The sequence below is a fragment of the Abramis brama genome (assembly GCF_963993115.1).
Source record: "Abramis brama genome assembly, chromosome: 3".
Lineage (NCBI taxonomy): Eukaryota > Metazoa > Chordata > Actinopteri > Cypriniformes > Leuciscidae > Abramis > Abramis brama.
The window spans coordinates 56,798,082-56,812,268 of NC_139965.1; the positions used below are offsets into that span (position 1 = coordinate 56,798,082).

Here is a 14,187-nt window from a genome sequence, read left to right on the forward strand (position 1 = left end):
GTTTTAAATACTCATAAAAGTTCATTTGATGGAACTAATTTGTATAATTTAAGTTTGGCCTACTCAAACCAATTAATTATTTTGAACGTTAGGGTGTGCATTAGTATTCAATTATTATACTATGTTATACTTATATTATGGTTACCACACCTCAAAACAATGTTCAGATGATGTATTTAAAGACACATGTCAGGTTTTTTTCCTTAAAATAATCTTGTGTGTAGTAGGACTAATTTCTTACGTATCTCATCCAAAGCATCCATTGGTAATTCCAAAACGTCATTTTAGAGCTAGCAATGGAGGCTTGAGCCACTGATAGCAGACTAATGCAGTGCAGTTATACAGAGAGAGAGAGAGAGAGAGAGAGAGAGAGAGAGAGAGATTAAGCGTATGTGAATTACCTGTGTACCAAAAGTAATTTTGTCGCAAAAAAAACTAATAATTTGTAAGTGTTGTTGTGGGTTTTGGTTCTTTTGCTGTTTTAGGCTGCAAGGACATTTGAAATAACTGAAATCATTTGGCGAAGTGATATGAACATGTAATGCGGTCAAGACCTGCCTGGAACCATAGATATCATATATAAACGCTAGATGTCTTATGGCGCAGTCACTTCCGGCATCACCGTTCGGCCATCTTGTCACAGGCAGGCTTAATGTAAGGTGAGTGATCAGCACGCACACAAATCCTCTTATCTCGCTGAAATCTTGACGGATTTACAAACGGTTTGGTTTCTTACAAACGTTATTAACGTGGCTATAATTCCGAATGCTTGAACATGTATGTTATAATTATTCATATATATGCAGTGTATGTATGCAGTGTCATAACTACATCTCTGACGTTTATAACAAACCAAACCGTTTGAAAATCGGTAGAAAATTTAGCAAGTTATGGTTATTTAAAAGTACATGCACCATGTTACGAGTGAGAGAGCTGTCTGTGGCAAGATGGCCGCCACGTGCGGACGTCGACCTCCATTGGCCAGCAGCGCGCACGAGACATCTAGCGTTTATATATGATATCTATGCCTGGAACTACTTTAGCCGTGCGTTTCCCTGAAAATAATTGCACACCTTAGAATGTTTGTCAACCAATCAGATTCAAGCATTCAGAAGCCCCGTAGTATAAGCATAATTTACCGTTATTACATGTAGTAACATGTAACTGCGTCACCTTAAAGGAGTCATAACCTAGTATTACCTTGGATACCCACGCTCTATTATAGTCTTTCAGGCCCTTCTAAAAAAGAAAAGTTGAAAAAAAGTGAAAAAATAAATAAACACAGAGCTCCTCTGACCCTTATTTCTGAAGGCATTATTGTCTCGCGAGATCTGATGCGATTTTTTGGCTGTCGTGGACGGTCATTGTAATAATGCAAATGAGGGGCGCGTTGATTGGTGGCAGGAAGGAGGGGGGTTGACACCGCAGGTAACGCTTCAGCATATCATTCCAAAATGACATCATGGCGCAAGTTGTGAACATTTCTGCATCTTTCACGGTCGAGTGCGTACTTCGAATCGGAATTCAGTAATGGCGGCGCTCGACTGAATATGAGAGGGAGAGGGGCAGGGCGGGCTTCCTGCAGCATAGGTCTGTGGTGTCCATATATGGTATATCCTGCGCCGACTTGACGTCAAGTCGGCGCAGAAATTAACATCACGTATTTGAGTGCGCGTGCACGTGGGCTGGTTGACGAACCCAGGGGTAAACAAACGCTTCACTTTTAAATATCGGCTTCCCGGCCAGTGTATAATCGTTAGGCAATCATAACATACATTTTTCCTCGTGGAAAAGTGAAAATTACAGGTCATGACTCCTTTAAAGGGCACCTATTATGCCCCTTTTTACAAGATGTAATATTGGTCTTGGGTGTCCCCAGAATGTATTTGTGAAGTTTCAGCACAAAATACCCCACAGTTAATTTATTATAACCATTTGAAAATGTCATTTTTGGGGTCTGTTTTAAAAAGAGCTGTTTTGGTGTGTACCACCTTAAATGTAAATGAGCTGCATATCCCCGCCCTGCTGGACCCAGATGATGAAGAGAGTCTGGCAGAATAAACACGAATGAGAATGGACCAAGACGTCTCGGAATGGTTATTTGATACATTTATGTACTTACAAAGTTTTAATCGCGTCCCCTTTGCAATTATGGATGTGCAACACACACACACACAAATTGTGATAACGTTCGCGCAATTTTTTGAAACTACACACACACAAATACTGTGATAACGTTTGCTAAGTACAAACTAAATTATATTTATGCGAGGGGTGCTGTTTCGTCATGTTGACATTACTTGTCATACAGGTGCTTATGTGGCAAATGTGAGAAGATGGCAAAAAACAAATGCAAAAAAACAGAAAACAAATGCTGCAGGGTGATAGACGTTAGGCTACTTTCTATGGAGATAGAGCAGGTATTAATTTATTTAAATTTGTAATTGCTGCAAAAAATGATACGTGACATAAAACTGTCTGACGTTGTTTGTTGAAACATCCTATGACGACGACAATAAATAGCTTTAGACGCATTGTTGTTGAACTGGCTGACATCGATTGAAATGACTATTTGCTCAAAAATCATAAAATACACTTACTTCTTCTGGAGGTGACGTTGGATCGCGAACAGTAGGCAATGATCCACACTTGAGGATTAACTTTGACCCTCGTTCACTAAACAGTCAGTCAGAAAATGACTCTCGCAAACGTATTTAGGAAGTTTAAGTGGCGCCTTTTCTTCATAAATAAAATGCATCCGCTGTGTTTTCAGTGGCTCTGATGTCAGTGAAGACTACTATGTCCATTCTTACATCCCACAACAGAACACCTACATTTCTTAGGAGACATTACCGGCTGTCGTTGAAACAATGGCGATGGTGTACAGATCACCGAGGGCGGGGTAACCACAGTGTCAATCAAACCACGTCGGTGGGGCTTGTGCAATTCTACGTCACATTGCACCGAATCTTACAACAGCTCGTTCTGAGACAGTGCTTATGATTTATTGAGATTGTAAAAAAAACACTGGGTGGATTTTTATCATTCTAGGGTGGTTTTGCTCACACACTGCCAACACACATTTATGTTCAAACACCATGTAAAAGTGAATTTTGCATAATAGGTGCCCTTTAAAATAAATTGTTATCAATAATTTTGTTTTTCTTTTGAAATAGGATCAATAATTTTTTTGGAAAAATTCACCTATTTACTACATTGTGAAAAACTGGAGCAATAAATATCGCATGTACTCCAGAAACAAACAGGCCTGATTTTCAAACACCTTTATTACAAGGTGAAGTGGCACAACAGTAAACACAAGCACACATGTGCAAATATGAATTCTTTCATGCTAGTTAAAAGTGCTCTTCAAAGTTGTGAAAAATTCTGTACTATTAAAATCAGTGCTCTGAAGGCACAAGCCCACACACAACCGTCAACTACCAGCTGCAAAATATTGCACTTCAGGATCTACCTTGGAATGTCAATTCAAATAAACAACATAGACAATTGCAAAGAATTGAAAACATACTGTACCAAATTCTGTATTAAATATTGTAGTTAATATTTCAAATATATATATTTCACAAAACCTGAGAAGTTTAATCATAAGGTTTGAGTGGTATAATCATATATCAACTGTGACATTAGTCGCATAAAACGTTTCTCTGCAGTAACTTTCCCAACCTCAAGTAATATAACTTATCAATGCAAATCTGATTCCTCATCTAACCACACTTGGTCCCTAAACAATAACAGGTAGTTCTGCTATTCACTAAATGCAGTGTGAAAGACTCGTAGAAACAATATGAGCTGTATTTGATGAGGGAATAATGTCATTCAGGGGCAGGAGTCTTCGACCCTACATTCAGTCCAAAAAACTTCTTCTTGCCTGGAATGGCGGACTTCTCTGCAGACGTGTCTCCGCTGTCACTGTAGCGGCTACTGAAGAAGTTTATGACATTGACCAATACGAATGAAGCAAAGAACAGAGTGAGGACGATCCAAAGCACCCGATTCCGTCGGAAGAATTTGGGGCATATCCGGTCAATGACCTCTAATGCCTCCTCAAACCTGCTGAAATAAAGCACAAAAGCAACGTGACGAGAGATTTATTGAAAATGATGTGACAGCCAAACACTTTGAAGTCAGGGTTACCTATTAGACTTCCTGTCTTTATCGGGATTTCCTCTAGTTTCTTCTTCAGACTCCTGCTTCTCTTCTGCTTTCTCTTCCTCCTCGATCAGCTCCTGAAGTTCTTTAGATCTCTTAAGTCCTTCTTGGTATCTGCAGTGAAGATGTTTATAATACAGTAGACTAATTAATGTACAGTGTCAAGCTTAAAAATGTTTAGTAAAGCTTAAAAGAATGCATTTATGCAGTATGCTGTGCTATTTAGCTTTTATTGAAATCAAAATATCATGCTTTGGTGGTCTATGTAGAGTTTGTAAAACATTACAAAATCTGACCAACCCCAAACTTTAAAACGCTAGTGAACAGTATATTTGCCTCATCAAGCTCAATTGTTCAAATGTTTTTGTTTTTTTTACAGAAAAATTATTATTCTTGGCATAAAGCACAAGAATGAATGACTGTTAATAATGTGATGCGGTGCAATATTTGCTTGCTGTCTAATAAAGCTGTCCTTTTTTTGCATCTTCAAATCTTAAGTAGCCTACGGTTTATGAATTCCAAACTTAATGAAACAGGGTTGAAATAATGTAGTGCTACAATAAAGCTCTAACAACATATTTAGGACTAGGGATATGGTTTAAAAATCACCCTTTTAAGGTAAAACATATTTGTTGACCACTAATCTCATGAGATTTTAATGAGATCTTGCCGAACTCACAATTAAATCACATTTTAATTCAGCAACAAAATCTGACATGAACTGTCCCATAAAGGTGGTTTCGGTTGCACTTTATTTTACAGTGTACTTACCTTAAAACGTTTTGGTTGATGTAAAGTAAATGCATGGGTTAAGGTTAGGTTTAGGGGTAGGTTCAGGGTTAGTACCTAGTTATTGTAATTACAGGACTGTAAAATAAAGTGCTACCGTTGTTTCTTATGTTAAAATAGCATTAAAAAACTTATTTTCAGGCTAGACCAGCCAATGCGCATGTGCAACTAGAGCTTCTAAAGGCAGCTGCAGTGATGCAATGACTTTATCAATCAGTGATTGGCTCTTTTACTTAGAAGGCGGGACTTATTCTGCCATATTGTGTGCTGCAGTTTCTCCTATTCATAAGTAATAGGACTGAACAGTCTTTCTATATCTATAGTCTTTTCAAATACTCTAATGAGAGTTAGTTGCAAAGTTACTTACAGTTAGCAGAATGTCTAAATTCGACCAACGAAATAAAGTGTAACCCACATATTTGTTGACAACCAATCAATATTGAGGAGGAAGCATCCTACTATGGTGGTCCCCAATTTTACCCAACCTTGGTTTTCAAAAGAAGTGATAAAAATGGCACTGTTTCTACAGAATGTTTTACAATTATGCAACTGCATGATATGTAACTAGTCACTGTGCATCCACAGATTAAAACACCAAGCGCATTACCCTTTGTTATACGCTTCTTCTTCAATCTTGGCTTTGATCTCTTCTGTAATCTTCTCTGGACTGCAGACAACTTTGGTTGGCGTTGCTTCACTTTCCTGCTCCGTCAGAGGGTTTCCACTGCTTTGTTTCACATAGGAAAGGAAAGATAGGGATGGCGCAATAAAAAAAATTGCCATTACGCAGATGTGTGTGAACAACACAACTGGCTCTCTCAGTTCATAACCACAGGTAATAACAAAAATAACCTCTGCCCTAAAGGAGATTCCACATGGCACAGATACCACTGCAGCTCTGACAAAGGTGTGACATGAAATGTTTAAACGTCCTTTGGGAGGTCTTTAAACATCACTCGGTTTAGAATAGCACGCATCTTACCAGATTGTTATTGTCTTTCTGTCTTTGAGTTAAAACCCGGCATTTGGATATGACAGTACGGTGACAAGCTCTGTACATTTTCTTATTAAAACAATATGGTCAGACACTGATGACTGCTTTTTGTCAAACGTTCCTGTCCAAATGTTTAGATTTAATCACAAAATAGGATGTAAAACTGACTGCAGATGGGACTTTTGTGGGACTTCTCGTGTGCTATTTTAAGCACATAGGAAAAAAACGAGAAGGTTGGGTAAGTTGTAATCTTTCATTTGCTATGCAAATAAAGGTTCTTTATTGGCATCTGTGGTTCCATGGAACATTCTTAAAAATAAAGGTTCCAAAAAGGGGGTTTTCACAGCAATGCCATTGAACCGGCAAATGTGGTTCTCCAAATAACCTTTCAGTGACCACTTATAACCAATAACCACTTGTGTGGAGAACTTTTTGTTTGTTTGTTTAAATAATCTGAAGAACTTTTTTCCACTATAAAGAACCTTTTGTGCAATGGAAAGGTTTTATGGATATTAAAGGTTCTTCATGGAACCACTGATTTCCATTGCACAAAAGGTTCTTTATAGTGGAAAAAGGTTCTTCAGATTATTAAGTTCTTCACATAAAATTATTCTTTTAAGAACTATTCACTTAAAGGGATAATTCACCGAAAAATGTAAATTCTGTCATTATTTACTCACCCTCATGTCGTTCCAAACCCGTAAGACTTTCGTTCGTCTTCGGAACACAAATGAAGATCTTTTTGAGAGATTTGATCAAATCTGAGAGATTTCTGTCCCTCCATTGACAGCTCCGCAACTACCACTTTGACGCTTCAAAGTTCATAAAGAGATTGTAAAACTAATCCATGTGAATTGAGCGGTTTAGTCCAAATTTTCTGAAGAGGCACGATCGCTTTATGTGATGAACAGATTGAATTTAGGCTTTTATTCACATATTCACAAGGTTCTCTGGAGAACCCGAAATAGTGGCATCTCTGAAAAAACTCCCTTCCCCCCTTAGGAACCTTTATTTTTAAGGGTGTAGGTGAATAAGCTTCTTCAGATGGGCTTCCTATCCAACATGTAATCATGCAACATTTTCCTGACACGAATATTTTGGTACGGCTCAAACTGATGCATAGTTTTAAGGAAACTGAGGTTACCTAGGTTGTCTAGGAATACAGTACAGTTCCAAAGCATAACTTGATGAATGCGTGATCATGTACATAGTTTATGGGGAATGTGACAGCAAAGTCGAGAAAGGCAGTGACTTACGGTCTGTCAGGCACATCTTGTTGTGTAGGGTCTGACGAACTGCCATTCTTAATGGTGTTTGCCTCACACTTAAAACAAAAGTAGAAAACAATCAAGTAAGAAGTCTCATTTTGATGAATGGCTTTGGCCTCAAATGTTCACCTTGATAATATGCCTCATGCAGGGAACTTAAAGATAAAGCATCATTAATAACACGTGTCTGCTGACGAGGCAGTGTGCTTGAGATAGGACTCACCACCACAGGAAGGGCACCGGGTGCAATATTAGAGCCAGCGGGGACCGGCGTCTGTCCCGGGATGTTCAGCAGATTAAACTTGGGAACTACAGCTACACTGACTCTCCGTCTGGGCAAAGCCTTAGAGAGACAAAGACACACTCTTTGAACCTAAATACTTCATCATATGAACATGTTTACTCACGTTCTCTCCCTCTCTGATCTACATTATTGATGTTATTGGTACATGATTAAAAATAAAGGATTTTCAATGGTTGTTTGCTGCACCTTTGGTTCAGCAATCATATTTTTAGAGATTTAAAAAGTGTTATATAACAGGTTCTTCAGATCAGTGAACTTGTTAACAGAAGTAACCCATACACAAAAGAAATATATTTGAAATATATTTTCAGGATATATTTTGGAATATATGCAAATATTTGAAAATGGCCCAATAAATATATTTCATACTTATATTTCATATATTTTTGTTATATTTCAGAATATATTTCAATGTATTTTTTTCTGTATGGGTCCCCAAAAGTGTCAAAAATATATGTGGCATATATTCCAAATACATTGAAATATATTCTGAAATATAACAAAAATATATGAAATATAAGTATGAAATATATTTATTGGGCCAATTTCAAATATTTGCATATATTCCAAAATATATTCTGAAAATATATTTCAAATATATTTCTTTTGTGTATGGGAAATCTCCACATTTTCTATGAACCATGGAACTTAAAGATCCCATGAAACCAAAACTGGACTTTTGTTGCTTCCAGGCTTCAAACTCGTAAGTGTACTCCTAAAGTTAACAAAATAACGTTCAGAAAATATACCTTACCGTTTAACAGTTTTGGGGTTAGTACGAATTATTTTAATTTTTTTTATGAAAGAAATTAATTATTTTATTGAGCAAGGATGCATTAAATTGGTCAAAAGTGACTGTATAGACATTTATAATGTTACAAAAGATTTCTATTTCAAATACTGTAAATCATTTCTATTAATCTATAGAATCCTGAAAAAAATTACAAAAAGTATTAAGCAGCACAAGTGTTAGACATTGATGATAATAAGAAATGTTTGAGCAGAAAATGATCATATTAGGATGATTTCTGAAGGATCATGTGACACTGAAGACTGAAGTAATGATGCTGAAAAATTCAGCTTGGCATCACTGGAATAAATTACATTTTAACATACACCGATAAGCCAAAACAGTATGACCACCAGTCTAATATTCTGTTGGTCCTCCGTGTGCTGCCAAAACAGCGCCGACCCACCGAGGAATGGACTCTACAAGAGCCCTGAAGATGTCCTGTGGCCTCTGACACCAAGACATCAGCAACAGATCCTTCATGTCCTGTATCCTGCGAGCTGGAGCCGCCGTGGATCAAACTTGTTGGTCCAGCATATCCCACAGATGCTCAATTGGATTGAGATTTGGGGAAATTGGAGGCCAGGGCAACACCTTGAACTCTTCATCATGTTCCTCAAACCATTCCTGAACAATGAATGCAGTGTGGCAGGGTGCATTATCCTGCTGAAAGACTTCACTTCCTCCAGGAAACATCATTGTCATGAAGGGGTGTACCTGGTCTGCAACAATGTTTAGATAGATGGCACGTGTTAAATGTACGTCCAAATGAATGGCCGACCCAGGGTTTCCCAGCAGAACATTGACCAGAGCATCACACTCCCTCCACTGGCTTGTTGTCATCCCACAGTGCATCCTGGTGCATCACTTCCCCAGGTAAACAGCGCACACCTACACAGCCATCCATGTGATGTAAAAGAAAATGGCACTGTAGGTGCATTCGCTGGTGGACAGGGTTTATCACAGGCACTCTGATTGGTCTACGCAGCCCCATACGCAGCAGATGCACTGTGTTGTGACACATTCCTGCCATTACCATCATTGAACTTTTGTGTGACTTTCATTTTGTGCCACAGTCGGGATAGCTTTCGTTGCCCTCATGCATCAATGAGCCTCGGCCTGGTTTGTCCCTCCTCGGATCACTGTTGGTAAATTCTCACCACTGCTTACCGGGAGCAACACACAAGCCTTGTTTCAGAAATACTCTGACCCAGTCGCCTTTCCATAACAATGTGTCCCTTGTCAAAGTTTCTCAGATCTTTATTCCTGCCCATTTCTCCTGCATCCAACACGTTTATTACGAGAACCGATAGTTTGCTTACCATCTAATCCACCCAGACCTTAATATACAGCCTTGTTAGGAGATGATCAACAATATTCGCTTCACCTGTGACTGGTCATAATGTTTTGGATCAGTGTATATTAAAATAGAATACAGTTGTTTAGTACCAATATTTAATTGAATCAATATTTTACAATATTAGTGTTTTTACTGTAATTTAGATCAATAAATGCAGACTTGTTGAGTCATCTTTTAAAAAAAAATCGTAGTGAGCCCAAACTTTTGAATGGCAGTGTACCCATTTAAAATGTAATGCGAGTCCTCCTACATGACTTACAGTCTCACCGTTTGTGTAAAACGGAATAAAATGATTACTATTACTATTACTAATACAATAATAAAATTATTAACAATTCATCTTGTACTTTGAGGCATATCCAAATTTGTATCCAATAAAATGTCCTTTAGAATGAAAATGTTCTTCCTAATACTGTCTTGATCTGACTAGCAGGCACATCTAAATAATTGCAAACCAAAAGCTATTGACCATTAAAAAAACTTCCTGTTCTAGTTGGAAGAAACTTAGAAAACTTAGAAAGAAAACTTTCCTAAGGCATCAGGCTTTTTGAATTCTTTAGGAACAGACTTCTGCCTACCTTTCCCATTTGCAGAGACATGGATCTTGATGTACGTGGAACACCATCATCTGTACGAAATGCATAAGTGAAATATGAAACATGAACAGGCATGTTTTGGGGGCAAGACAACTGTGGTTTTGAAGCCCTGGATGATTTCCATTTACCTCCAGTGTCTATTGAACCCCCATAGCAGCGGTTGGAGTTTTGGTTGGCGAGTTTCTTGAACTCCATCAGCTCAGCGTGGTCCTTCTCATACGTCCTCTTCAGATTCTCCACGTACTGCATCATAACCTCAGTGGCCTTGTTCATTCTCTTCTCCTGCCACGGCCAAAGCAAAGGCACATTATCATATGCTCAATCTACTGGGTACTGTGCATCTCCAGAACTCTGGGATTTTTGGTCGAAAAATAAAAAAGGTAACTGTGACTATCTCAGAAAACGGATTTTTTTTTTTACAAGACATAAACTCGCAATTGTGAGAAATAAAGTTAAAATTGCAAGATTTAAATTCGCAATTGCGAGAAAAAAGTCAGAATTGCGAGATATAAACTTGCAATTGTAATTAAAAAAAAATCTGAATTATGAGGTAAAATATTACAATTAGCTATTTTAATTTTTATTCTATGGAAGAAACAAGCTTCAAGATGATATTCTTAAAATAAAATGATTGTCTCCCAAAAAAGGATATAGTAGTTGCTAGGTCTCTGACTAATGTTGTTGCTGGACGAACAAGGATGTTAATTCAGGGTCATGTCTTAAATGACGTTGATCAAATTATCAAATATTTAATCTGTGTCACACACTCATTTTCTACTATGCAAATCTACTATGCAAAAGTAGACTTCAAATGCATTTGTTAAAATAAATGTGAGTATTTGAGGGTGTTAATAAGATGTTCATTTCAATGATCATTCACCCTCAAAAATATTTGTATCATCAGTCACTATAAAGTTACGGGATGTAAGAGCAAGGCATTGTGAGTTGAGGTAATGATACTTCCAGTGAACCCATGCAGGGCATAATAGTCTCACCACTAGCAACAGACATACCGCTGAGCCCTTCTCTGTTAACTTGGTTTACTTTAGCTTGCACATTAACCTAAGGGCAAGCATGACACTTAACTAAATCTATCACAAACATCTCTTATCTGCCAGAAAATAAACATTCCCATCTAGTGCCTCCATCAAGACAAAGGGTAGTTTTCTCATGAAAACATGAAGAGCACTTCAGCTGAGAGAAACTCTGAAGGAAAATTTCTCCAAAATCTCTTTTGCATAAAAAGCACAGCTCACACAGAAGCCCCTTTCAAACCAAGCAGCTTTCTGTTGGTCACTGCAGTGAATTTGTGCAACCAACTTGAACATGAGTGTAATCTGTGTGGGGAAATTTTTTGCCCTCACGCGAAACTCCCAGGATCCCTATTGGAATGACTGAATTTTATCCACAAAATGTGACCACACCATCACACAATATTCCTGATCACGTTGATTCGCATTTAAATAACTGGATTTCTGGATTTTCACTGAAGTTGCAGGACACATTTACCATTGTTTGGCAATTTTGGCAAAGTGGCAAATTTTGGCAAAGTTTTGCGTGTAGGTGTGGTCACATTTACTGTTGCTCGTGGGCGAAATCCAGTCATTTCAATAGGAATCTGTGGATTCGAGAGTTTCGCGTGAGGTTGAAAAAGTTCCCCACGTAGATTTCACTCGTGTTCATGTTGGTCAGTGCAGCTGCTTGGATTGAAAGTGACTACTATACAGTATGAGCAGAACTTAATGGGCCCTATCTTGCACCCAGCACAATTGACTTTGTACACCGACGCATGTATCATTCCTATTTTGCACCCGCACACAGCGGACTTTTCCCTCCACAGACGCACGTCGGTAAATTAGGAAATTAACTTGCGCTCCCGGGGGCGGTTCAGCGAAAAGAGGAGGCGTGTTCCGGCGCAAACATTCCCTGGTGCTATTTTGCAGGTTTAGAAAACAATTCCGCCATAGACCAGGAAAAACCTAGTCTAAAGTCAGTGGCGCGTTGCGCATGTTATTCTTATGCTATTTTAAGGGCGCATGCTTGGCCATAATCAATGTAGCGTGTGCACAACGCACATACACTTTGATTCTCTCATCTACACACAGACACAGCAGTTCTCATTTTTAGAAAACCATACATTATTACAAGGAAAAATATTAACACACGAGGGAAATCATTGTTGTGTTCATGAAGATGTGAAAAAAAAGGCATAAATCTAGCTTACACATTTACCCAAATTATTATACGCCTGTTTAACCGAAGCTAATTTGGGTGGGTTTCTCCATCCCCATACAATGTCACTTCTCTGTCTTTTACGGCCCTGACGAGAACGTCGGTCTCCTCGGCTGTGAACCGCTCCTGGCGTGCGTCTGGCAAATCCGCCGTTATAATAGCAATCCGCCATGGAACAAGCACGCCTGCTCTTAAAGGGAATGTGAGATGATGCTCTGATTGGTTTATTTCACGTTATGCCCAAACCACACCTATGAGTAATGTAGCTAGACCAACCCATTTTAGATTTGCGTTGGGCGCAAGAGTCATTTATCCCGCCGGTATAATAGCAACAGCGCCAAAGGCCCGCCCACAAAGTTACTTGCGTTTCGCGCTTGATACTTGCGTTTCAGATCGTTAAAATAGGGCCCAATATATCTATTTGCTATTGACAAAAGGACATGTTTTTGCATGCACAATTTAGCTAATGTGACCACATCTAAAAAAGCTCCCCACTCAGATTCCACATCGAGTTTAGTTGGTCACGTGAATTCACCGCTTTGACCAACAAAAAGCTGCTTGGCTTGAAAGTGACTTCTGTGTGAGCTGTGCATCATTCATCGCTACACTATTGACAATTGAGCTGAATCAAAGTTTCACTGAAATTTGGTTCAAGTGACCACAGCTTTAGAAGTTCACATGAAATTATGACGCTGGAATATTGAGCATCTCACCTGCCGCACGGCTCCCACCATTTCAGCCCTGCTGGAGAGGCGGTTTGTCAGGCGATGTAATAAGGCAAGCGTTTCTATGAGTTGCTGGTAAAACTCACGCTGCTCAACATTCTGCCACACTGACACAGTGCTCTGGAATGGCATGCAGACAAGACAAAAAAAACAAAAAAAACAAAAAAAATCAAGCTATTTTCCGGTTTATTTCCAACATGTGTGTTTATGTGGGCTGTTTGCATTGAGCTCTGACCTTGAGACTGCCTTTAAACTCTTCCAGTTCCTTCTCCGCGTTTTCCTCAGTCAGGTTGCGCTCCCTTTCCGCCTGTTTCAGCCGCGACTCCAGCGTGTAATTGTCATTGCGGAATGCCAGGGAGAGCTGCACAAAGGCGTTCTGCAGGGAGAAGACAGCAAACATGGCCATTAAAAGACAAAATACATCCATTCGCTGTGAAAGTATTTGTCACTGTGAAAACACAACTGATTTCACATGTTTATAAGTCAATACGCCTCTGGCACAATGGAAAAGATAAATGCAGAAACCATACAGAAAAGTAGTTTACATATGTGTCATTCTCAGGAAGTGCTGTGTGTCATATATTTTACAGGATATTGACTTTAGTCACATTAATGAACTCATTTGACTGTTCAGTTTGTAATCAGAAGTTTTTACCAGAAAATTTGAATGAACATTTGGTGAGAATTTTTAAAGACAAGTACAGAGAAAAATAATCTGAAATATATATTTTTTTTAATTACATTGAAAATTATATTTAAACACCATGTTTCCACTGTCTGTAGCTTTTCTTTAAATGTTAATATGTATGTATAGAATATATTTTTGGGTAATAATAATAATAATAATAATACACTATTCAGGTACAGATCATGACCTGAGAACAGATTATATAAAGAAATATGATCAAAGTTATTGTGTAAAATACACTACTGTACAGTTTTTTTTAAAATGTTTT

General features: G+C 38.4%; 1 protein-coding gene across 5 annotated transcripts in view; it reads right to left on the minus strand.

Annotated features, from left to right (window-relative positions):
- Positions 1-3,269: 3,269 nt before the first annotated feature.
- mrvi1 (murine retrovirus integration site 1 homolog) overlaps positions 3,270-14,187 on the minus strand; it is a 44,039-nt gene continuing 33,121 nt past the window's right edge. For 2 of the 5 annotated variants that reach the window (XM_084108896.1, XM_084108893.1), the window contains 9 exons: positions 13,467-13,607; positions 13,220-13,351; positions 10,403-10,556; positions 10,257-10,306; positions 7,448-7,567; positions 7,213-7,280; positions 5,570-5,686; positions 4,159-4,287; positions 3,270-4,077 (listed from right to left, as the gene is read on the minus strand). In XM_084108896.1, the coding sequence (XP_083965022.1) occupies positions 3,837-4,077; positions 4,159-4,287; positions 5,570-5,686; positions 7,213-7,280; positions 7,448-7,567; positions 10,257-10,306; positions 10,403-10,556; positions 13,220-13,351; positions 13,467-13,607 (1,152 nt within the window). In that variant the 3' untranslated portion in view covers positions 3,270-3,836. Of the gene's footprint in view, positions 4,078-4,158; positions 4,288-5,569; positions 5,690-7,212; positions 7,281-7,447; positions 7,568-10,256; positions 10,307-10,402; positions 10,557-13,219; positions 13,352-13,466; positions 13,608-14,187 lie in introns of all 5 variants that reach the window. The other 3 variants (XM_084108895.1, XM_084108892.1, XM_084108894.1) reach the window with 2 other exon arrangements.